Source organism: Patagioenas fasciata, chromosome W, assembly GCF_037038585.1.
Source record: "Patagioenas fasciata isolate bPatFas1 chromosome W, bPatFas1.hap1, whole genome shotgun sequence".
NCBI lineage: Eukaryota > Metazoa > Chordata > Aves > Columbiformes > Columbidae > Patagioenas > Patagioenas fasciata.
The window spans coordinates 56,310,830-56,335,414 of record NC_092559.1 but is presented as its reverse complement, the minus strand read 5'-3'; the positions used below and the strand labels follow the sequence as shown (position 1 = coordinate 56,335,414).

The 24,585-nt window shown below is 58.1% G+C and overlaps 1 protein-coding gene and 1 non-coding gene across 2 annotated transcripts in view; both read right to left on the bottom strand.

Moving 5' to 3' along the window:
- Window positions 1-628: 628 nt before the first annotated feature.
- The window catches only part of LOC136113571 (uncharacterized), a 24,018-nt gene continuing 61 nt past the window's right edge, over window positions 629-24,585 (bottom strand). Inside the window, exons 1-9 of the mRNA XM_071801624.1 lie at window positions 24,548-24,585; window positions 24,296-24,503; window positions 24,004-24,180; window positions 22,228-22,519; window positions 19,025-19,128; window positions 10,819-10,983; window positions 8,879-8,970; window positions 6,386-7,095; window positions 629-6,194 (exon numbers count right to left, since the gene is read on the bottom strand). The exon at window positions 24,548-24,585 is cut by the window's right edge and continues 61 nt beyond it. Coding sequence (XP_071657725.1) covers window positions 6,850-7,095; window positions 8,879-8,970; window positions 10,819-10,983; window positions 19,025-19,128; window positions 22,228-22,519; window positions 24,004-24,180; window positions 24,296-24,503; window positions 24,548-24,585 — 1,322 coding nt within the window. The 3' untranslated portion in view covers window positions 629-6,194; window positions 6,386-6,849. The remainder of the gene's footprint in view (window positions 6,195-6,385; window positions 7,096-8,878; window positions 8,971-10,818; window positions 10,984-19,024; window positions 19,129-22,227; window positions 22,520-24,003; window positions 24,181-24,295; window positions 24,504-24,547) is intronic.
- On the bottom strand, window positions 11,902-11,986 carry LOC136116293 (small nucleolar RNA SNORD45). Its single transcript, XR_010653405.1, has one exon. It is a non-coding gene; the product is annotated as a small nucleolar RNA SNORD45 (small nucleolar RNA).

Here is a 24,585-nt window from a genome sequence, read left to right as displayed (position 1 = left end):
GTCTGTATCACAGCGCCACAAACCTGCCACGGCAAGAGCTCCGTGCTTACAATGGTGGAAGCCACCACTTGGTGGCTGGAAACATGCACTGTGCCCCACGGCACCGCCCGCAGCACTGTCCTGGGCCTTGAACAGCAAGTTCTGTGGCGATGCGGTGTCGCTGGGGAGTAATTTAGGGTTCTGCTCAGTGCAGAACAACACTTGGATTTCTTAAAGACAAGTGCAACTTCAAGAATTCAGTGGCAGGTTCACTCTATTATTTACTCCATGGGGGAAATACGCCAAGCCAAATGCTGCTGGCCTTCTCTCCAGATGCCTGTAGCCGTTCACGGAGCAAACTGCCAGGATTCTTGCCTCCCTGAAAACCGTTCGCACTGGGGTCCATGCTTAAAGCTCCAGTGGCAAACTTCTCTGATTCCACGTGGGCTTTGTTGTGTTGAGCTGTAGACATCGTTTATTGTCCATAACCTTGCAGGTGCTGTTTTGCCTGGACGCAAATTCCTTCTTCTCAGCAAAGTGCAATATAGGCCTTATCTTGAAAGTGTTCAGTGTAGTTTGTAGTTGCTTTTGGTAGATATGAGCAGAAGTTTACAGCTTAAAATTTTAGCAAATCCAGCCTACCAAGTAACATGAAGCAAAGAGTATATTAAAAATCATACAACCTTATGTCCCTAAATAATTCATTATATTTAGTGTGCATCTACTTAAGGTAAATGATTACTATTAAACTTAAATTGGGCTCATCCATTGACCTCTGAGTAGTAAAACCCTTGCCACACAGCTTACTTATTTAGCTGGGAGAGCTCAAAGCGGGCTCCTCCAGGCTGTCGCATTTATGGAGTGAAGTGGTTGATTCATAGTCAAATTGCACACAGCAGGAAAAGTCTGCAGGAGACTCCCTGTGCTCACAAGTTCCCGGCGTTCAGTTGCCGTTCTGCTTCCTTGTGGGTCTCCTGGCAGGAGTTCTTGGCCTGGTTACAGCTCAGGCCCTTCCCTCCTCTGCATTCTGGACCAAACTGCTGCGGGTTTGGCTGGGGGTGATTGGGGGGTCGAGTGCATCTGCCACACATGGCAACCCAGAGAGAACTGAGCCAGACAACGGGATCCTTTCCGCAACATCCTCATAGACACCTGGAGCAAGGAGCGTGGCATTGAGTGTGTCTGTGACACCCCCATCGTGCACCAGCCGCTGGGAACATGGAGCGGTGCAGCAGACTGTTCAAGACTCTGCTCAGAGTGGGATGGGTGATGAACTTTTAGAAACCGGGATGGAACTTTAGCAGCCAGGTGCCCAGGGCTGAGCTGGCCTGTGCCTCCCAAGGGGACATCCTGACCCTCCCCACCCAGGCACAGGGTCACAGTGGGGCCCTTTGTGACCTCACTTGGTGACACCCACTGCCCCGCATGTGATCAGTGCAGCTGTGTCCCCAGCCCACACTGTCCGACAGGACGGTGACGGGACAGGGTGCGAGCACGGAGCTGGCGAGAGCCCCGAGCGTAGCCCACGTCTGTCAGAGAATCAGAGAATTTTTTGGGTTGGAAGAGACACTTGAGATCATCGAGTCCAACCACAACCCAGCTCTAGCTGCCCCTGGCAGACTCGGAGCAAGGAGCTCCTGAGCTCAGCTCACGTCTTTCCCCAACAAGGAGCACACGAGCGCAGCCCACACCTTTCACCGCTGCCTCTGGCAGAGCTGCAGCACCGAGGAGTTTTGAGGAAGCGTCCACCTTCCCCATCCTTAGTCCTTCCGTTTGTCTGCAAAATGGCGGAGAGGCCCCCCATCCAACCTAGGCTGGCCTGGCAGGAGGAGGTTGGGGCTCCCCAGGAGGTCAGATCTCCACCAGAGCCCAACCAGGTGGATGTGGTCCAGCCACTGCAGATCGGTGAGTGAGGGGCCCTGATTGTCTGGGCGGGGTGGGGCCCAGCGATCACTCTCTGCTCCACACCAGGATCATGCTTCCCCTCACGCTGGCAGGGGGTTCCATGGCTGGTGGGCATGATGCTGCCTGAAATCCAGGGCTGCTCCGAGCTGGGAGCCGGCCCCAGCAAAGCTTCTGCAGGCAGAGGGGACCCAGCTCCTGCTGCAGGGCACGGGCAGCGAGAGGCAGCTGGGCGGGCAGGAGGCACCGTGCTGCGGGACGGGGACCTTTCCTGCCCATCTGAAGCGAGTTCCTCACCCACAGCACTGGGGGCTTTCCCCATCCTGCCTGGCTCCAGCATCTCAGCCCGTCTGCCGGGCACCCTCCAGCCCTGACACGCACGGGGAGACTGTGCCGGGGCAGCGGGCATCGGGATGGATGTGGGGCAGAGCTCCTTCCTCTGCTCTCTCCTGCCTGCAAACCCTCTCTGCAGCCCTCCCTGCTCTCCTCCTTTATTAGATGCTGGCTGGTTACCTGTCTACCAATTTGAAAGGAGACGCGTGGACTCCATCGTGTCCTTCGTCAGCAGCCCAGAAAAGGTAACCGTGGCCGTTTGGAGGGCGGCTGAGCCGGTGTCTGCTGACAGGGGCTCTGCTGCGGGGCTGCTGGAGGGAGCTGGCTGGGCAGAGCTGCTGCTCCCAGGTCTCCAGTTGTCACTGGATCCCCGTGCTGTGGTGCCACTGGCTCTGTGTCCCCATCTCACACTCCCTGTTTGTCTCTCTGTCCCCTGGCTGCCAGGAGGAGAGTCAGAAGATTCCATTTCTTCAGAACATTTGTGACCTGTGCTACAAAAGCAAGCGCCACGGCCTCCCACAGGGCCTAGATCTCTTCTGCCAGAGATACGAGCTGGCAGAGAATATCAAGGTGAGGGGACACCTGGCGTCTCTGGGGAAGGGGGCGATGCCCCCGGCACCCTGTGAGGACAGCGTTGGGCAGGGCCGGGGGCTGGTGGCACTGGGTGCTGGTGGCACTGGGTGCTGGCAGCTGCCAGGTCCCATCCCGGCTGTGCTCTGCAGGTGCTGCTGGAAGAGGAGCCCAGAAACAAAGTGCGCACAGCGGTGCGGTGGAACGCCATGCTTGCCATTGCCGAATTGAGGTACCTGCCCATCCCTCCCGCGGACCCCTGCACAAGATCTCAAGGCACTGCTCCAAATACCAAAGTGTGACTGGCTCCTCTCTCTCTGCAGCGCGGTGGAGAGGGCGCTGGAGGGCAAGGAGGCAAGCCTCCTCCAAGCCTGCTTCTCTAGTGTCTTCTTGCTTCCTCCAGAAGAGAAAATGCAGGATATGGGCCGTTATCTCTTCTTAAAAGTAAGTGCTTGGTGAACTACGGGAGCCCACAGTCCCTCTGGCTGCTCCCTGTTCACCCCGTGCTGATATATAACCAGAGATACAAGGCAGGGTTGGTCTCAGCTCTGCTTTCACACCCTCGTGCCTTCGTCCGCTGCCAGTTGTCCTGGCCACATCCAGTGCCAATTGCTGCTCTGCCTGTAGCAGATTATTTGCCCCTGAGTCTCTCCCAGGCCCAGCAAATCAGCACAGGAGTTGCCTCTTGGCACTGAGAGTTCAGATCAGTCCCCCGTGTGTGAAACAGATGACAGGAAACACGGCCAAAACTCGTTGTCTTCTTGCAGGCCATGGAAGCCATGGACAACATGCTGCAGGCATTGGTGCTCGGCTCTTCAGCCTCCAGAGTCAGCGAGCTGCTCCAGAATATCTTCCAGGTCTGGCGTGTGCAAAGAGTGGGCTTCACAAGGGCTGTTCCTCACTCTGGAGGTGACAGTGCCACCCGTGCTGTGCAGAGAGCGCTGCCGGGAGGGTGCCCACCTCCCCGGGGAGCCAGGGGCTGCCCGCCAGGCTCTTCCGCAGCGCAGTGGCCACAGAGGGTGGCATCTGCCTTCCTGCCTGGCCACGGGGCTGGCCCGGGGCGTTTGTCCCAAGCCTGCGAGGGGTCCGAGGGCAGGAACCCCACTACAGGCTTTGCTCGAGAACGGAGTCCAGCCCAGGAGTTGGGCGGTGCTGCTTCTGCTGGAGTGCTGGCTGCTCCCAGGGCTCACCAGCAGCTTCTCTCTTCCCAGATGCTCTTGACATACACCAGCTCTGAGAGAGAATGTGTGCAGGAGAGGGCTGTGGGGAGGATAGAGAAGATGAGCTCTGCGCTATTCAGACATCCCACGCTGGCGGTAAGGAGCCAGGCACCCTCCAGCCGGGCCGTCTCCCCATCCCTGCACCCCAGAGCGGCCTGCAGCTCTCCCCATGCGGGGCTGCTGCCCAGGTAGCTGCTTTGGGAGCTGTGGCCGGCACGGGCCTGCAGAGCCCTGACGGCCCACAGAGCCAGCCCTGGACACACGCTTGGGTTCAGGGCTTTGGCACCAGTATCCCAGCAGCAGCCCCAGTCCCGCTGGCCACCAGCAAGCCCTGGTTCACGGCACGGCCAGCACCCTGTGCCCATGAGTCCAACCCTCCTCCCTCACCCCGGGCCTCTCTTCTCATCCTCCCCGTGCAGCCACTGCCGCCCCTGCTGCCAGTTTTGCTGCGGGCTCTGCCACCAGCACCGTCGGGCATCTCTGCAGGGCTGCTGGCACTGCCTGGCTAAGCAGCAGCATCAGGGCACTCGGTGTGACTTGGCTTCACTTCCTTCCTTTCTTTCCTTTCTCCCATAGTCCTGTGCGAGACACCTCAGAACTTCTGAGAGGACAGACATCGTCCTTGTGTTCATCGAGGCGATGAGAGACGCCAGCATCTTTGACAAGAAGCGGGCAACAGACTTGCTGGACATGGTCATGGAATTCCCTGACTTCTGGCTGGTGGATGTAAGTGGCCTGTGGCTGGATTGCCCTGCCAGGCTGGATTGCCCTGCCCTTCAGCCCTGTCAGGCCTTGTTCCTCCCTCCATCCCTCCCCCGCAAGCCCTGGTGTCTCAGGAATCTGAAGCCACACGAAGGTGGCAGAGAGGGATGGAAGGGGCAGCTGAGGAAGTGGCTGCACTCCAGTGGCAGTGCCATCCTGACCTGTGTCTCCTCCAGCTGCCAAAGATCATGAGATGCATCCACAAAAACCTGGACAGCATCAGCACAGCACCAGCCCGGCAGAGCGTGGCGTCCCTGCTTCTCCTCATGGCTGACAGGAGACCTGGGGAGGTGCTCACAGCGCTGCTGACGATCGCTCCACCAGGAGACAGGTACTGGCCCCAGAAGCCATGAGGGCTTGTTCACTGTGGGGACAGGGGCACAGAGCCAAGGAATCCTGCAGGACACCCCCAAGGAGCAGGACCCTCCATCCCACCACGCTTTCCAGCGCTGGGGGTCAACCAGGCCCGCAGCAGCCACAGCTGAGCGAGCCAGCCCTGAGCCCCCCACGCTCTGCCAGCCCCACAGGAGCACCAGCTCAGCCTCTGCTGCTGCCCAGGGCATCCAACCATCCTGCAGCGCTGAGCCCGGACACGCTGCTGTGGCCCAGGCTGCCCTGCTGACAGAGCGCTCTCCTGCAGGACTGCCCTGGACATGTGGGACATGATGATCTCCACACCCCAGCCTCTGAAGAAGATCTTAAAGAACTTGCGCGAAAGACTCCTGGTCATAGACTCCACGTTTCCCGGAGGCGTCATCAGTGGGTCAGAAAGAGCTGACATGGTGAGCAGGGCAGCATCAAGAGGAGCAATGTTGGCAGATGGGGCTGGGGCATTGGGGGAGGCGGTGGCTTGGCCTTGGCTGGGGGTCAGGCAGTGGCTGACAGCTCCAAATGCCCTCCCTGCCGTGCTGGGGCCTGATGGCTGCCTGGGGAGCTTTCCAGGCACGGAGTCTCTCCAAGACATCTGCCCACGGGGGCCTGTGGGAAAAGGGGCGGCTGAGCAGGGCACAGGGAGTCATTGCTTTTCTTCCCTCCCTGCCCTGGCCCTGCTCTCCTGTATCTCCGTGGCTGTGCCCATGGCCACCACCTGCCAGGAGGCTGCCACAGAGATTCCTGTGCCACCACCTGCCACGGAGCTGGACAGGAGGCTGGTGCTCAGTGACCGGCTTTTTTTGCCAGGGTGGTCTTTGACCCTTTCACAAAAACGAAACTGTTTTTCATACAGGCAAGAAAAATACAGTCCCTCCTGCCACAAGTTGTGGGGTTGCTCGACTACGGCAACACAGAAATGAAAAGGAAAGTCCTGGCGTTCTTCCGCAGCGTGATGGGCCATCTGAAGAGGGAAGAGGCCAGACCCGCTGTTGAGCAGCTGGAGGAAAAGCTCCTGCCCCTCTTTGACGATGTAAGGCTGATGACGGAGCCTGAGCCCTGTGGGTGGGCAGCCTGCAGTGCCAGCTGCCCTTCGGCCCAGCCCCGTGGGCAGCACTGGGAGCAGGCTCTGCTCCCCTGGGCTCTCGTGGGATGGCTTCTGGGCTTTGCAGCCCAGCACAGCTCCCTGCTGCACAACCTGACCATGGAGCATCTCCCCTCATGTCAGCCCCGATACTGCCCCTGCTCACCATGGGCAGAGAGCTGCTGGGATTGAAGTCCGCCTTTCTTCCTTCCTCCCAGGAGTCCAGCCAGCTGCGAGAGCTCTCCATCTGCCTCTTCAGAGAGCGGGTGCAGTCCGTGATGGCGCACGACAAGAAGAGGATGAAGAGCTACGTGCACCGTGCGCTGCTCCCCCTCTTCTTTCGTTTGAGCGACCAGAGCAACAACGTGGCCAAGGTACAGATCTCCACGCTGAGCACTGAGGCACAGAAGGGTGTGCTGGCAGCACACGGGTGGCCTGGGCACCAGGGGACAGGGCTGCTGGCAACTGGCAGCTTCCTCCAGCCCATAGGAAGGGTCCCTACAGACCCAGCACGAGTAGCAGTAGAGAAGCTGCCATGGCCATTTCCACCACCTGCCATACCTGGTCCCACAGGGCTCAGCAGCAGCCCGTGGCCACCGAGGCCTAAACAGGCACATCCCTACGGGCTCCTCAGCTGTCCCTGCAGGCGCTGGGTCTCGAGCTTTGAGCCTCAATCCCTGTCCCCCAGGGCTGTGCACAAGAGAGCCCCAGATGTTTGGGCCAGGGCAAGTCGCTGGCCCCAAAGGGCAGGTGTTCCAGGAACAAAGCCAAGAACAGGGGGACACCAGGTCTCCTTACGCAGACGGTGGGTGCCATGTCCCATCTTCTGCTGTCCCGCAGGCCGCCAGGGAAGCCCTCCTTGGCGCAGCAGAGCTCCTGGAATGGAAACAGCTCCAACACCTGGTGCGGACTCGGCAGACATGGAGGACTGGAGAGAGCTTGGTGAGAACAGCTAAGGCCCAGGCTGGCTGAGGGCTGCCCCACATGTCTGGGCTGTGTGCTCTGCAGATGTGCCTCGCCCGTCCTGCTGCAGCCCCGAGCTGCACCCTTGTTCCCTGTCCTCAAGAACAGAGTCCCCAAGGGCTCTCCCCTCTGCCCCATGCCTGGCGGGAAGGAGGGCGCTCAGCACCCTTGGGACCACTCTGCCTGTGTCTGTCTCTCAGCCTCAGCCCCACAGGGCTCCTGGCTGGGAGGCAGGAGAGGCCTGCGGGGAAAGGGGAACCTGGGTTACTGGGAGGAGGGACTGGTCCAGCCAGCTCGGGGTGGGGTGCAGACAATGACATGCTCACACCTTTGTGCCCTCTCCAGGTGGAGCAGGACAGGAGCAGGGCTCAAGAATTCTTGAGTCAGAGCCTGCCATACTTGAGGGATGCTCAGGCCAGCTTGCGAGAGGCGGCCGTGAGGTTCATTGGTGAGTCACAGCCCCCGGGTCCCTCTTTCAGCAGCCTGACTCCAGTCCCCGCCGCTGCCCAGGCGCAAGGAGCAGCCCTGTGGCTGCCAGAGCCCCGGCCGCCCCGTGCAGGGCCTTGGCCTCCCCTCCCAGCCCTGCCCACGTGGGTGGCCTTGGTGGCCGCCTTGCTCGGTCCCGCTATGTCAGCTCTGGGCTATCCCCTGGGGCCAGCTCTGGTGAGGGGGAGGCAACAGGGGTCTGACAGAACTCTGTGCTCAGGGCTGGCTGCGCGGCCCCTGAGGGACCGAAGGGAGGAGGAGAAGCTGGCTGAGATCTGCAGTGGTGAGTAGGGAGCTTGCTCAGGAGGGATGCCTGGGGGTCTCTGCAGATGTGGGAGATCATCTGGGCTCTGCTCCTTTCTGTTGCAGCCCTTCAGCCCTTGGAGAAGGACAGTAAACCCTCCACCCGCTCCCTCGCTACTCAGACCATCCTCATCCTGAGCAGTCCAAGGGAGCAGCCACGATCGCGATGGTCCCTGCAGGCCCTGTGCTGCTGGCGTCGCTGACCCAGGTGGAGGAGCAGCTCTCCTTGCGGAAAAACGGCTGCATTTTAATAAAGAGCCCTTCTTGAAGCTGGGTTGGATGTCTGCCTTTCCCAAGGACCCCAGAACCTCTCTGATTGCTGTGGCACTTTTGAGAGCACAGCCCGGCATCATGGGCAAGGGTGACAGAGCAGACAGGAGCACTTGCAATGAGGGCAGCTGAGACGAATCTCACTGGGCCAGTGGGGTTTGTTCCTGGAGTCACACACAGGCAGGGCACTGTTGTGAACTCGCAGAACCCAAGGGACCGGGCTGGGGGTGTTGGAGGGACAGGACTGCATGGGATACAAGCGAGGGGTAAAGAATTCAAGGGGAGGGGACACGGGGAATTCAGGTGAGGTTGTTGGTGGGGGCAGGAGGAAGAGGACAGCAGAGGAACAAAACGCGGGGATCAGGAAAGTGTTTGGGAGGGGGTGTTCAAGGAGGGGGATCTGGGGGCACTACCGCAGTGGACAGGGTGAAAGGCAAAGGACGGAGTGGAAAGATGGAAAGAAAGGCATTGGCATCCATCAAAGGGAGAGCATTTGGGGACCCTCTATAGGACACAGAGGAGATCCTGAGGAGGAGATACCTGAGGGGTCTTAAAGGATGGAATGGGGAGGCCCAAAGAAGAGGGGTGTGGGGGCACCAAGACAACAAACCGGTAGGGGCCCTCACTGGAGCCTCACCTGCGCATCCTCTGGGGTGCACAGCAGGATGGTGAAGAGCAGGGCCACACTGAGCACTGCGACCTTCATCTTCCTCTGCGGTGCAGCGAGTCCTGGGTGATGCCAGAAAAGGTGAGGGCACCTTTATCCCTCCCAGGACGACTCCTTGCCCCTCCCCACGCCTCCAGCCCCCAGGGCAAAGCTTGGCAGAGACACCCGCCCTGGCAACCCAGCCTTGGCCCAGAGTCACTCCCGCCTTGAGCACTGATCCAGCTGCCTTCCCTGGCATCAGTGCCGCTTCCTGCATGGGGCAGCTGCACGGGGAAGGGCCCAGGCATCCACAGTGGTGAGGGGGGACAGCAGTGTGTCCCTGACAGCCAGACACCCTATGGTGATGACCCACTGCTCCAACTCGAAATCATCCTGCAACAACCCCAAAAGCCTGATCCCCCCACCTGCCAGTGCCCCTCACCTCCCAGCACCACCATCTCCCAGTGCCCCTCAACTCCCAGGCCAGTCTTTCCCTATGGAACCCCCCCTAGAGATGACACCAGCCTCAAATCTGGGGTCTCTAAGCACAATTATCTCTGAGCCCTTTCCAGCCCCTTAAATAAATGAGGGGCTGGGAGTCACTCCTCTTCTTGGGGCACCAGGGACCCCAGGATTAGGGAACTCTGGGAGGTGGGAGGACAGCTGGGGCAATGTGGACAGCTGGTGACTGGGATCCTCAGTCACTGGTGGCGCTGCCAATGGGGAGCACTGGTGAATCCTGGGCTCTGGGAGAGGAGGGCTGGGCTTGGGGGAAGTGCTGGGGTGGTGTCAGTGCCCAGCTCCAGCCCACCCCATTTCCCTTGCACCGCCAGCCCCCAACTGGTCCAGTCTGCAGCCACAGCTGAGAACAGAGCAGAGGGAACATCCCCTGCCCTGGCTCTCACCTGTCCCTGTCCGGGGTCACTGTGCCCTCCCAGACAACCTGGGTCCCGCCCTGTAGAGCTGATCCCACATGGTGGGTCCCAGTGTCCCTGTCCCCAACAAGGCTCTGGCTCCAGCCCTGTCCCTTCCTGGGACTTGGCCACAGTTCACCAAAGGCCCTTGCCCCACCGAGTGTCCCTTCAATGCCCCCATCCTCGGCCCAGGCCAGCGCTGTCCCTGAGCAGGACGTGGCCATCCAGAGGGACGTGATGAAGCGGGCACTTGTTCCCAGGCAGCCGCTCGGACGGAGCTCCCCTGGCACGAGGAGGGATGTTTGCTCCCACAGCGGCTCTGATAAGCTCTGTTTGCCCGGGGCCCACGGCACAAGAAGCCTGTTCACCAAGATCGGTGCCTCACAGAGTGACCGATCAGGGGATCCAGGGCAGTTAAAGCAGCCTGGAAGCCTGGGCTCCCCCAGCCCTGGCAGCGGGCAGAGCCCACAGAGAAGGGCAGTGCTGGGGCAGCGGGGAGGAGCAGGTCCTGGGGCACCCGCACGCCTGGGGCTCCCTGGCTGCCCTGGGCACAGGCTGGAGCCCAGAGGCCGGGGGGTCCCAGGGGAGCAGCTGGACAGCCGGGGTGCCGCTCTGCTTCGGGACAGCCTGGGGAGTCCTGCCGGAGTGGGGCTCAGAGCAGCTGGGGGATGGAGCTGTGTCCCCAGGGGCACGGCCTCCCCTGCCCTCTCCCCCGCCCGCCTCGCAGCTCTCCCTGGCTTTTTGCGGGGCGCGGGGTTCCCTTCACTGCACCCCTGGCCCAAACATCCCCATCCTGGGGGCCCTGGTCAGCATCCTCTGGGCACTGTGGGGCAGTGTGACAGCGGGGGAATCAATGGGTTTATAACTCCAGTCTCAGTGGCTGCTGCCCGGGCGACCTGGATGTTGAGCGGTTTCCAGCACCAGTCTGTGCTCACTGACTGGAGCAGAAGAGGGATCTCAGATTCCCAAGACCCGATTTCTGTCCCCTGCAGAGTTGGCAGCCCTTCAGGGACATACCTGTGTTTGCTTTGATATTCTTCAGTGGCTGACTCTGGGCTGTGTGAGCATCTCCATGATGTACTTTTACAACCATGTTCTCCGTACAGACAGCAACACCTTGCCACAGTTCAGCAGCCTCTTGGAAAGTAAATGTGGAAAAGCAAGATGTGTGGTTCCAGCCATCTGGATGATAAAGGAAGATCAATACTAACATGACCATCTGGACAGTCAAAGACATAATACTAACATAATAACATATAAAGGGCCTTGGACAGATTACTTTGAAGTACGTTTCTCATAACTGTAAAAAGTTATAGCCCAGACTCGTGAGAATGATATCTCGGGCCGGATAACCGCCCCCAAGTGCATGGCATGTGTGAATGTCCTTGGGCCTGGTCTGTGAACGAGTGGGAACGTAACTGAAATAAACATCACATGACTTTAGTGTGTTTTTAATAACAATTATTGGAAAAACATCTTATGTAACATCTTAGTCCAGGCCCATATCTGTCCCCCAAGGAATGTATTTTGGTGTTGGGGCAGGGAAGGAGCACAGACAGGCAGCCCGGACCCCTGGGTCCTCTGCCCTGCTCGGGGAGGGGAGGTCGCTCCCTGTATGATGGGCCCAGCACTCCTGGGCTCACAGGAGATGTCACCCCCTCCAGAAGCCATCTGCTGTTCACAAGGCCACCAGTGCAGCAAGTCAACATTTATTTGATGCAACCAGTCTGTTAGAGCCAGTAATCCTGTGTAAAATCGATGCAAAATTACCACTGTGCTTAACTACAATGTGCCATGGAACAACCAGGCACTGACAAATCTCTCTGTTTTCCCTGGGAAATCACATTTGTGGCACTTTCACCCCCAAATCTCAGCAGCAGCGTTTGTTAACACCGGTTAACAGCTTTGGGTACCCAGAGCTGCCTTCAGCTCACGTGAAAACGTCTCCTCACGCCCAGTATGAGCCCAAGAACAACGCCTCCCCAATGCCCAAACTGAGGAACCTCAAGCAGTGCCCCCTTCTCCAAGGGCTGCGTTACAATCTGTGACAGAAAGGGGCTTCCACAGCCTGGAAAAGCTCCACAAGGAACTGGAGATTCCTGGGTCTCAGAGTAATTCTAGAGCTCAAGTGGTGACAGCCATCAGCTCCAGCTCAGACAATACATGCCAACGCCCATCACTGACCCAAGAAGGCAGCTCTTCCTGTCCTGCCCAACGCCTTCAAATCCAGCACACTTTGTCCCTCCAACAGGAGGCAGCTGACTGATTTCTAACACCACTCTTCTCTGTCTACTTCGAGATGAACCAGACATACGTTATACAAGCAACCAAGTCCCCGCCTGGAAGCAGCGGAGCCTTTTGCCTTCTCCTTCCCACCCCACTTTGCAGGAGAAGGAAAACAAATGGCAGAAGAGACGCTGAGAAATTCAACCACCAAATGGAGAGGGAACCTTTGAGAGAGGGAAAACTTATCCGTACAATGGAGAGAGCTACGCTGAATGAATAACACTGAAAATGAACCCTTCTTGCAGGGTAAAAGTGCCCAGCAATTCAAGACCTGCTGAACAGACCCCTGCCATTCTCAGCAATAAACAACCCCCAAGGCTCAACCAGCCAGCCAGGGTCACTGCTCTAAATCCAAGCGCAGCTGCACCGACCTGAGCCAACACGGACACAGCTGCCTCCCTTGGCCCACACGAAGCTGCACAGGCCACGCGCTGCTCCAACAGGAACGTGCTGGGGACACCCGGGTTCTCATGGCGGCCTCTGCGCTGTCACCTGCACAAAGCACCAAGAGACCGGCAGCTGTGGGCTCAGCTCCGGGGGTTCCCGGGACCGGGGTCTCCAAGGGCCCGTTCGCACACGGATCCTTGTGCGCGCGCCCCGACCGCGGGCGCCTCTCCCGCCCCCATCCCGACCCGCCGCTCGCCCCCCCGGACCCGCCGCTCGCCCCCCCGGACCCGCCGCTCTCTCCCCCGGACCCGCCGCTCGCTCCCCCGGACCCGCTCAGCAGCCTCCTCTCGCCCCAGCCCTGTAGCCGGAAATTGCGTCACCGGGAGGGGCGAGCCGAGCGGCGCTGCCGGCAGGACCCCGACAGAGCTGTCCGATTATTCGCCTGACCCGCCAAATTTTTATACGAAATGTGAATGAGTTGAACAGTTATTAAAATAACAAAGTCTCTGGCAGCCGTGCCGTCATGGTGGCTCAGAGAGTGGAAAACCCCCTGAACTGCAGGTCAGCCTCAGCTCTCAGATGAGCTCCTCCCCGCCCTCCGCACCGCTGACCCCGCAGCACAAAGCGCGACCGGCGCGTCCCGCGGGCGGACTCGGTGTCCGCGCTCGTTCGTCGCCTCCTCGCTGGCTGCAGCGGGACTGAGGGGCTGTGGGTTCCAAACCTGCGGTTTGCTGCCCTTGCACAGAGGAGAAGGCTCGGCTGCTGAGAACAGGTTCCGTGTTAAACTCGGCTGAAGAGAAGTTTCTCCTCCTGGGATCTCAGAACAGCAGCAGCTCCAAGGAACTGACAGAGCATGGGCCGCGGGCATTTCTCAGTGTCTGTGCTGAGAGGTTTGATCTGGGCGTTGTTAATGCCAGAAAGAGGTGGAAAGATAGAGAGATAAAGATGAGGGGTCGTGCTGCACAGAGTTACAGCATTTTTGCAAATGAGGAACTGAAATACGTAGCTTACGCTTTTTCTATGGATAAACAACATTTAATCCAATTCCTTAACTGTATTCCTTGAACACGTGTTCGTTAGAGCACAAGCCAAACAGCGCTGGGTGCACGGGCGATTCACTCTTTGTACTGGACATTCACATCAACAATGCTGATAGTGGTTACATCACCAATCCCGTGTCCATTTCAATTTCAATTTCAATTCCCCTGGTCCTTGGGTTACTCCACAGGTTCTTTCTCCCGTCCGTGGTCCTTTAACTCGAGAGCCGTGTGTCCACCCTTTCTCTGCAGTCCGAACGGCTGGTTCTGTAGTTAATAAGGCAAGAAAAGGTCCTTCCCATCGTGGGGTCAGAGTTTCCTCTTTCCAGGTTTTAATTAGTACTTTATCCCCAGATTGTATTTTATGAATCGGAAACCCTAAAGGCAGAGTCTGATTTAAAATCTCTTTCTCCCTTCATTTAGTTCCTGCGACTATAAACTTCATATGCAATTTCAATTAGCTGAGCAATAGTTACATCCCTCAGCTCCTCCCTTTTGTAGTTTCTTACACTAATTTCAGACCCAGATCAGTCTGTGCGCAGAACAACACTGACTGCAACACAGCTAACCCAGAATTTCACATTCACATCACTTCCCCCTCTCATTTACTCTCATGTGTACAGATGCATCTGAACGGGGAGCGCGGTGGCACTTTAATAATGGAACCGGTTCTCATTTTGTAATTATCTCCCCGAACAAAATTCTTTTGCTACCAAATATAAACATGCGAAGTAAAAGGCTGAGCTCAGACACGCAAACCGCACGCCAAGCTCAAATATACAAACAGATCACAATTACATTCATTGAAGACAATATCTCGATTTTAGCCTTGCGCCTTTGGGCCGCTCGCTGCTCAGCCGGGTGGAGGCACCGCTGGGGCTCCTGACAAACAGGGCAGTGCGGCTGGAGCCCCATCGGCACCCGCCCCGCTGCTCCAGCGAGCTGGGCTGGGCAAGGCTTTGATTGGTGTCCATCTGGGTGATACAACTGTTATCCCAAAACCAGGGGTCTGTACTCGGTGTGCACACGGAAGAAAAGCCACATTTAGTACACCGAGATGAGACACAGCCTGTCAAAAGCAGCACGAAAAACACACGTTCTCACTGTTTTCCCTACACACTACACTGAATTCTAAACAATGTAGCCTTGTATTAACTTTCCAAACATTAACATAATGTGTTTTCCAGTAAAACATAGGCTGTGTTGTAAATCCAAAGCGAGTAATGCCATGGTTTGCACAGTTCTGATGTGAATATTGGTGTTTGTGCCCAGCAACACATTGTATTTCATTGTGAATGCGCCGGAATATTTCCGGTCTGACTTTGTGTTGTACAGATAATGTCAGATTGGTTTTAGATCGTGTGGGTTCAAGGTTTGCACAGCTGAACGTGCTGCCGTGGTGTGCGTCTGTCTGTCCAGAGCCGGTAACGTGTATGTTTGTACAGCTTGTGTGTGATTTCTGTTTCTTGCAATAACAATTGTTTGGAGTGTGGTTTTTGCCATTTTCACATTGTATCACTCAGCTCTTGTTTTTCAATGCTTTTTTTTTTGCCCAATGGTTTTTGGAAAAGTTCTCAAAAACCACTGAGAAACCGTTATTGTTAAACTTGGTGCTGTTTCTTACTTGTAAGTTGGGGCTTCAAAGAAATACCCAAACCAATACATTCCATATGTTTGGAAGACAGTTCTGTGCAGCTAAATGATTCCTTTTCTTGTCCTTAAATACTTGGGCATTTGTGCTAGAACTGTGTAACAGGAGTGATATTGTTGGGGCACCTCTGAGTGTAAGTTTGTCTTGGATAGATTGCCATGAATGTAGACACTGCTGCTCCACAAAGTGATGTTCTGAAGTTCTGCATTTGATCTTTTCACTTCATCTGATGAAGCAGTGGAGTTTAATCATTTGTCTGCAAATGAAACTCCCTAAAAGGCAGTGTACAGGGAACCTGCGGCAGGGAGCTCCTGATTCCCACCTGACTCCTCCAAAGGCCTCTCTTAAAAGTGAACAAAAGCCAACAAAAGCTGCGGCCCCTCCCTCCTGGGCCACTGCGGTGGGCGCCTCCCCTGAGACCGCAGGAAGGTCCAGGCTCCTTGTCCTGAGTGGTCAGGGCATCGCTGGCAGGTGGCACCTGCTCGCCTGCTCACGGCCACTCTTGGGTGCCTTCATGGCCCAAAATCCCCGGGGATGCCACAGGGCCACCCACTTTTTCCTCGCAGAGGGCACCAGTGCCCAGGAGGCCTGGACATAGAGGTGGGCAGGGAAATGGAGATAGGCTGGTGTCGAGGGTTAAGATTGCGGGGTGACAATCAAACCCTGGCAGATGTGTTGTCAACCTCCTCTCCCCGCCACTTCCCCCTTTTGCCCCTCCCTCTCCCCCCTTCCCACTCAGCACAGGCGATCGGGAGGGGAAGAAGGACAGAGAGAAGAGAGTTGGAAAAGTTAAAGATGTTTTACTAATGCTACTGATAAGAATAGAGAAAATAATACAAATATACAAAACCAATCTTGTAAGTCTCAGCAACTGCAGAGCCAGCACCCAAAGTCCTGGATTGGACTCTGTAGCCAACCGGAGCTGGATTCAGTCTCTCACTGGCCTCAGTTCGCAGGGACGAGCAGCAAGGTCCTCTCCTAATGTCGGCCATAAGCAGAAGGGAAGGAAAAAGGCAAAAGGGAAGGAAAAGGGACGAGATCCTCGTGATCTCCCGCTTTTATATGAAGTATTCACGTGAATGGAATGTTATACACAGTTGGTCATCAGTTTCTCGTTGCCCCTCTCGTGAGATGTCCATCCGTGCTTATCAATAAGTTTTCATTCCATTGCTACGTTTATGTCCTGGTTTTGTTAAAAACAAGTTTCTCTTTTAGTGAATTTGCCTGTCAGCTAAAGCCTTCATGTCAGCTGCATTTTCCTGGAGAACCCAACACATGTTTTGGTTAAACCCAGCAAGGGAATGCAAACTTATTGATAAGCACGGATGGACATCTCGCGAGGGGGACAATGAGAAAACTGATGACTGAGCGACTGACCAACGGTGAATAACATTCCGTTCACGTGAATACTTCATATAAAAGTGGGAGATCACGAGGATCTCGCCCCTTTTCCCTTTTCCCTTTCTTTCCTCATGGCCTTTTTCTTGTTCTGTTAACTACAGAACCAGCTGTTTGGAGGGCAGAGAAAAGATGGACACACGTCTCTCAAGCTAAAGGACCCCTGACGGAAGAAAGAACCTTGAAAGTATCTCAAGAACCGGGCAAACTGAAATTGAACTTGACTCGGGGTTGTAAATGGACTGTGGTATAAGCATATCCACAAAGGGAACTTACCAACAGGATTGTGTAAGAAATGTCTAAGAATAGAAGATCAGGAAACCAGAGCTCGGTTGAGGATTCCAGTTGCCACTGGTAGAATAGAAAAAAAATAGCCAAGAATGGTGGGAGGTATTTACTGAAGGGGTGAATGGGAATTTAGAGAGTCCACCAGTGATGAAAAGAATAGAGTGCAGACAGAGAAATCAAATTCCGTGTTGCTCCTGTTGTTCCTAGGAAGTGAAGGCCAAGAGTTGGGAAACAATAATCGCCACGCTAACGACAAAAACAGGAAAGGCGGGGACACGGCCCTCGCTGCCGAGAAGACGACGAACTCGGCTGCCGGCTGCAACCTGCTCGGCCAGAGAGCGTGGAAACCTGGACCTGATCCTCTTGCCAGGAGCGGTGACTTATTCTTCCCAACTTAGCCTGGCTAATCCCTGTACCAAGTGCTACGAGCGTGTGAGAATAGGAAGACTAACCCAGTATGTTCTACATTATCACACTCGTATTAATTCTGGATGTTATGATAGAACAAAATTGGAGAAGTGTGAAATCCAAGGGCAGAAATCATGGGTAGCAACTAACCTAGAGAAAGGTGGACTCGGGGTAGGCTCTGCCTCCTGCCCTAGGGGAGAACAGAGGATCTGTTTTACACAAGCTGGTAGGAGGGGCTATTCAGATGGAGGGGGAGTGCAAGACAAAACTTGAAACAGAGAGGAGTTTAATAAATGCCCCATAGGAGGAATGCAAACTTGGAAAGATGGTGAATGGCCTGCACAAAGAATATTTGAATACTATGATCCAGCCACATGGGCCCAAGATGGAAACTGGGGATCCCATACCCCTATATATATGCTAAACCAAATTATTCGGTTGCAAGCAGTGGTTGAAATAATAAGCAACCAGACGGCTGAGGCACCGAATCTCATAGCGAGACAATTGTCTCAGACCAGAGCTGCAGTGTACCAAAATCAGGGAGCGTGAGATTGTCTTTTAGCTGAAGAGAGGGGGGCGTCTGTGGGAAACTGAATACTTCGGAGTGTTGTTTGGAAAGAGATAACGATGGGGAAGCCATAATGAAAATAGCAGAGGAGATAAAACGCGTTGCACATGTACCAGTACAGAAATGGAATTCTATACTTACTAGCCATTGGTGGGGTAACTTATTTGGGGGAGCCTGGTGGAAGAAAATAGGCTTCATGATAGTATGTGCATTTCTGGGTTTACTGTTTGTGCCACGTATGACCCCGTGCTTTGTTCGGTTAATACATTCAGTAGTCCAAGCCATGCAAATCTCAGGCATGCCTATAGATCCTGAAATGGCAGCAAAAGGAACGGGGTATAAACTAATGATTTTAAAAGATAACACCAAACTGGACCTGGCCATCGCACTGGGAAGAAGAAACCCAAAAGGAAAGCGCTAGGAAGTGCAGTGAGCGGGGTCACCACGCCAAAGAACGCGAGCTCCCGCTGCAGCCCAACAGATGCCATTGCTGCCGGGGCACCAGCCACCCGGTCATCAGCTGCCCCAGAAGAGCAACACGAATGTTTTGTTCAACATGAGAATTTGTTTGTTCTTTGAGGGAGAAAGATAAGTCTTCTCCTGTCGAAGCAGCCTTCTTACTTGTGGTCCGAGAAAAGGTTAAATAGGGAATCATCACGTTAGTACAAGAATTTACTAACCTTCCCGAAAAGGGGGGAACTCACAGAGGGAACTAACTAACTAACTAACCCATTATGTTAAGAAAAAACAGAACCTCGTCGAATGCCAAGGTAAGAGGTTTTACAGCACCTAGATGTAAACTTGAGAAGACGATATAACGAAGATTTACAGCAAAAGGGGGAACCAGTCTGATTTAAATCGACTTGGCAGCTTGGGTTCCAGTCCATTCAACATAATGAGCCAAAGGTAAAGAGGTCACTGTGACGAGGCTGAAGGAGCCTTCATCCAAAGACCCTCCTCAAGCCCACCAGATGGCACTGCGCAGGTGCAACAGGGAGGGGTCAAGGAGGAGACTACAGAAATGATCACCTGGGACTCATTTTAAGAAGAAGCGGGAAAGGTTATGAATATGTAGAGGCGTTCCTGGGGTCATTATGAATACGTAACACCTTACTGTATTTAAACACACCTCATATTGTTACAAGTTGCGCATGAACGGTGGAACGATCCCCCTTGCGCCCGACGTCGAAATGAACATACCTGCTTTATAACCTTGTGAGTTGGGAAGTTTTAAGACTTGACAGATTGTAAAGTTGTTTCCGCTCACCATCACGGCCAGCGAGTCCTGCAGCCCCGGCGCAGCTCTAAAGCGAGAAACAACAGATGTAGAAGGCAACCCCAGCTCCTGCAGCATCCTTTTCTTACTCCTGCAGCATCCTTTTCTTACTCCTGCAGTGATCACCGCCCCTTAAGGGGTGGGGAGGAGGAGGAGATCCCTTCGGTACCTGCAGTCTGCTGGTTCACTGCTGGGGCGCAGTGCTAGGCACGGGAAATATGAAAATAAACCGGAGCAGCAGCGCTCCTGGGGCGGGGGGTGTTCCCTGCAGAGCATCCCCCCGGGAGCCGGGCCTCGGCTCAGCCCGACCCAAACCCGCCCCACGCCCACCCGGCGGAACCTCAGGAACCAGGGGACAAGTGACCCCAAGATGGGGGTGGCCGGGCAGAGAACGGGTTCCCTCTGGCTGGGAAAGGAGGGGTTGAGCTGAGGGGGAATGGGAGGTTTGGAAAAAGGGAAGGGGGATCCCTGGCAGGCAGCGAGACTGGAGGGGGGGTCCCGTCCCCTCACCCAGCCACGCGAGCTCCGCCAGGGGCTGGAGCGCCGCTCCCCGCGGCCGCTGTCCTGTCCGCGCGAGAGACCGCCCCGCCGCCATCTCTAGTGAGGGCACAGCGGCCGCGCTCTCCCCGCCCCGCCACAGACACCTCATCAGCCACCGCCCGAACGGCGCCGGTACCCGAGGAGGAGGACTCGAAGGACGTTAACTCCCCCTCCTCGGCGGGGTGCGCCACCCGCTTCCCAAGAGCGGCTCCCAGAGCGACCAGCTCCCCTCCTCCCCGGCGGCACGAGGCACGGCCTCAGTGCGGCGGCTTCACTGCCCGCGCTGAAGATGGCGGCGCGACCGGAGCGGGAAAGCGTGAGGCGCTGCAGGCGTCAGGCCCGGCCCAGGAGCCCCCAGTCGCTCCTGCTCCCACGCACCCCCCCCGTTTGCTTTACCGTGTATCGTATATAAATGCAGGGACAAGGAGCAGCGGCACGGAGCAGGCTGCTGGGTACGAGGTGTTCCCTCAGCACACACACCCACACCCGCCCGTCCCGGGCCGGGCTGGGCCGCTCCGCACGAAAGGGAAGGTGAAGGAAAAACAAAAACTAAAGGCACAGAGGCGTCCTGGCTGAAGCCGAGCTGTGCTCATCTACCCTTTGAATGACAATTCCAAAGGCACATCCCCACTCACGAAAGCTGGCGGCTCCGCAGGGTCCCCAGCAGACACAACCACCGGCCGGCGGAGCGGGGCGGGGGGAGGGGGGCTCTGCCCGGGGAGCTCCCGCAGGGTCCGCAGTCTGAGGACAACGCTCCGCCCACAGCCCCGCACCGAAACCGCCAGAAGATACCACAACCTCCTTGTCAAGCCCAAGGGAATCCGAGCTCGGCCCGTATACGGTCAGCGCTCCAGAAGCTTCTCTGCTCCCAGGCGTTTCATTAAACGAGGGCGCCGTCTGTCAGCCGAGGGCTGTGGGCGTGACCAGAGCGCCCATCAACCGGAAGTGCCGGGGGCTTTGCTGCGGCTGCAAAGTGCTGCGACATGGGGCTGTGGACCGCCCGGGGCGGGGCGCGGAGCTGCTGCGTCCCCCCAGTTCTGGGTCCCCCGACGCAGAGCAAAGTCGGGGAAGGCGGCTCCGTAGACGGGGGAGTCCGGCCCTTCCCCGCCCCCCCCCCTTTTTTTTTTCCTTCGCCCGGGGGGGGGGGCGGGGGGGTGTATATGCGGTGGGTATGGGGGGGGGTGGGGCGCTGTATATACGGTGGGTATCGTGCGGGGGCTTGAGGGGGGGGGCTAGTGTGTCTGTGTGTGGGGGGGGTATTGTGGGGGGGGCGGGGTGTGTCTGGCGGGGGGGCAGGGTGTTTGCGGGGGGGGGTGTATATGCGGTGGGTATGGGGGGGGGTCTGTATATGCGGTGGGTATCGTGCGGGGGCTTGTTGGGGGGGTCTAGTGTGTGTGTGTGGGGGGGGGGGTGCGGTGGGGATATTGGGGGGGGGGGGCCAGTGTGGGGGAAGGGGGCGGCTGGTGTGTGTGAGACCGGGGCGAAGGGCGTTGAGGCGGGCAGCGTTAGGTCTTGATGTATTTAAATCCGGTCATGTATTCCAATTTCCCCGCGTGTTTTACATATTTTTTTAAAACTTTTATTTATTGTAATTTATTGAAATGTATCGGACGTTTCCGCCTCCGCTTGAGCCATTCCCGACGAGTCCCTGAAAAATGAAGGCCCGCGTGAATGCGTAACCAGCGCGTGATGAACGCGTTAACGGATCGATCGGCGTGTGTCCCCGCGCGCCCCCCCCCCCCCCGAGAGAGCCGTGAAAAAAAAGGCACGCACACCCCGCCCGCTCCCCCTTTCTTCTTTATTCTCCCGTCTTCGGGCAGCCTTTTTTATTTTCCTTTTGCTTTTTTGACTATTTATTTATTTATCTGTCAATTGTTTGGTTTTGTGTGTGTGTGGTTTTTTTGTTTGTTTTACGTCTTCGTTTTCTTTCACCGACCGTTCGTTTTTGGTTTGGTTTGGCTTGTAGACGTACGTATGCCTTTTCTCCAGCCGCCTTTTTTTTTTGAATTTACGCTTTCGGTTTCTGTCACCGACTTCACACACACCCCCCCCCCGCCCCCCCTTTTTTTTTAACTCCCCCCCCCGTTGCCGGTGGGCTACGGACCGAGCACAGGCGGCGGCCTTCCCCGGCCCCAACCACCGCCTGCCCGCCCCAGTCCGCCGCAGCGAGCCCGGCCGCCCATCCGCGCCCAGAGTTCCTCCCCACCCCCCGCCCCGGCCTTTCGCCAGCGAGTTCGCCTCCCCCCCGGGAAGCCGGGGCGTCCCTGCCGGCTCCGTGCCCGGGGTGGACGGGGGTGGACGGCGCGGGGGGGGTGGACGGAGGGCGGGGGGGGGGGGGCACGCGGGCGTCCCGCGGTTTCTCAGCCCCGCTGTCGGAGGCCTAACCCCCTCACCTGCCCGTGCTGCCGCCTCCCGCGCTTCTTCCTCGGTGGCTCGCTCGCTCGGTCCCTCGGCCCGCTGCCCGCCCCGGCCGCGGGCTGAAGAAGAAACCGACCCCGCCAGCGGCTTTGCCTCCCCCGGGGAGGCATAGAGACACCGCGTCCCCGTCCCCGTCCCCCCGTCCCGGCCCGCCTGCCTCCCTGCCTACCCGCGCGCGGGGTTCCTCGGCCGATCGGCAAGACGCTCCTGCGCTGGCCTCCCCGCGACCGCCCGCCCGACGGGCTTGACTCCGAGCGACTGACCGTTGGGCACCTGGCGGGGGGCAGGGGGCCGGTTGCCGGGCGGCGGGGAGAGCGCGCATGCGCGGCGCGCGCAGTTGCCGACCCCCTCCGGCCCTTCCCGCGGGTGGGCCGGAGGGGGCGGGGGGCAAGGCGAGGGCGGGAGAGACCGCGCTTTGGGGTGCGGGCGGGGAGGGGGGGTGTTTGTGCTCGCCGTGCAGTCTGAGCCGGAAGACGAAGTGAAATTATACGGCGGCGGCGGCGGCAGGTGCGGGTGGGGGGCACGACGACACCACCACGACCCCGCCGCCCCTGCCGAAATAAACCCCCACCAAAAAAAAAATAAAACACCGCCACGAAACCCGCATCCCCACGCCACTCGCGAGCCCCGAAACTCCAGACACGGACTCGCCGAGCGTGTGCACGCATCGCGAGGGTCGAAAAGCTCGACTCGTAGAGTCGCGTACACTGTCCCGCAGCCACCCGCGAGAGGCTCGCTCGGTCGCATCCAGATCCTGTCCCTGCGTAGGACCAACCGCCCCGCCGTTCCCAGCCTCCGTCATCCAGCCGCTTCTCGAAGAGCAGGACGGGCTCGGGGCCGTGACCGCCTCTCCGCCGGGGCCCGTGGCGGTGCTCTGCCGCCCTCGGGGCGAAGAGCCTTGTTTTTGCTTTTTTTTTTTTTTTTTCCTCTCTCTGTGTGTGTGTGTGTGTGTGTGTGTGTGTGTGTGTGTGTGTGTGTGTGATTTCCGACCGTCCGACCTCAACGTCCCCCGGCTCCTTGTTCCCGCCTTTCCCTCCCTCCCTCCCTCGGGTTCTGTCGTTGCTCCTCAGCAGCGGAGAGGAAAACCACCACGTCGGCGCCGAACCCTAGGGTCGGGACAAGAGGGACGGGGCGACCAGCGTATCGCACGCCCTTCAACCTCGAGAACTTGCCGGGGGGCCGCGTAAAAAGCAGCAGGACGCTCAGCCCTCCTGCCCCGGCAGGTCGACCCTCTCGCGAGCGCGGCCGGACGCCGGGTCCGTCCGAGCCCCGCCGGTCCGGTCCGGTCCGGTCCGGTCCGGTGCGGTCCGGTTCGGTTCAGTTCAGTCCTTTCCCGCCCGTCCGGTCCGGTCCGGTCCGGTGCGGTCCGGTCCGGTCCGGTTCAGTTCAGTCCTTTCCCGCCGGTCCGGTGCGGTCCGGTCCAGTTCAGTCCTTTCCCACCGGTCCGGTCCGGTCCGGTGCGGTCCGGTCCAGTTCAGTCCTTTCCCGCCGGTCCGGTCCGGTCCGGTCCAGTTCAGTTCAGTCCTTTCCCACCGGTCCGGTCCGGTCCGGTCCAGTTCAGTTCAGGCCTTTCCCGCCGGTCCGGTGCGGTCCGGTCCAGTTCAGTCCTTTCCCGCCGGTCCGGTCCGGTCCGGTCCAGTTCAGTTCAGGCCTTTCCCGCCGGTCCGGTGCGGTCCGGTTCAGTTCAGTCCTTTCCCGCCGGTCCGGTCCGGTCCGGTCCGGTCCAGTTCAGTCCTTTCCCACCGGTCCGGTCCGGTCCGGTTCGGTTCAGTCCTTTCCCGCCGGTCCGGTCCGGTCCGGTCCGGTTCAGTTCAGTCCTTTCCCACCGGTCCGGTCCGGTCCGGTCCGGTGCGGTCCGGTCCTTTCCCGCCGGTCCGGTCCGGTCCGGTCCGGTCCGGTCCAGTTCAGTTCAGTCCTTTCCCACCGGTCCGGTCCGGTCCGGTGCGGTCCGGTCCTTTCCCGTCCGGTCCGATGCAGTGCGATCCGGTCCGGTCCACTCCAAATTCCCGGGCCGGCCCAGTTTCCGTGTCCGCAGCGGCTCGGTAGACGGCGCCGCCTGCGCCGCCCAGCTCGGATCCGAGGTCTACCGGCGACCCGCGAGGACTCAGTCGGTTTTCGGCTGCTGCAGAGCGGTTGAGGTAGACGGGCTCGCCTGCGCCCCCCCCCCCCCCCCCCCCTCCGGAGCCTCCTGAGCGGTCGCTGTTTTGTCGCTACCTCCCGTTACGTCGAGGTAAAACTCGGCTCGCTCGAGCGCGCCACCCCGGTGAAGGGACTGAGCGAGTCCTGTAGACGCGAGGGGGCGCGGTCTTGTAGGTCCGTATGGTAGGAGAGAGGGGGCAGCCGCTTCCAGAGGAGCGCTCGCGAGCAGACGCAGCCTCCCCGGCTCAGCGCGGCGGCGGTGGGGCTCTCGCGGACGCCGTCCGGCTCCGCTCGAAACTCCCAGGGCTAGGGCACGCGCGCGGGCGCGTGACCGTTGCTGTCTCAGGCACCTCGGCCGACCGACCGACCTCGACTCGGTGTTCTTCTC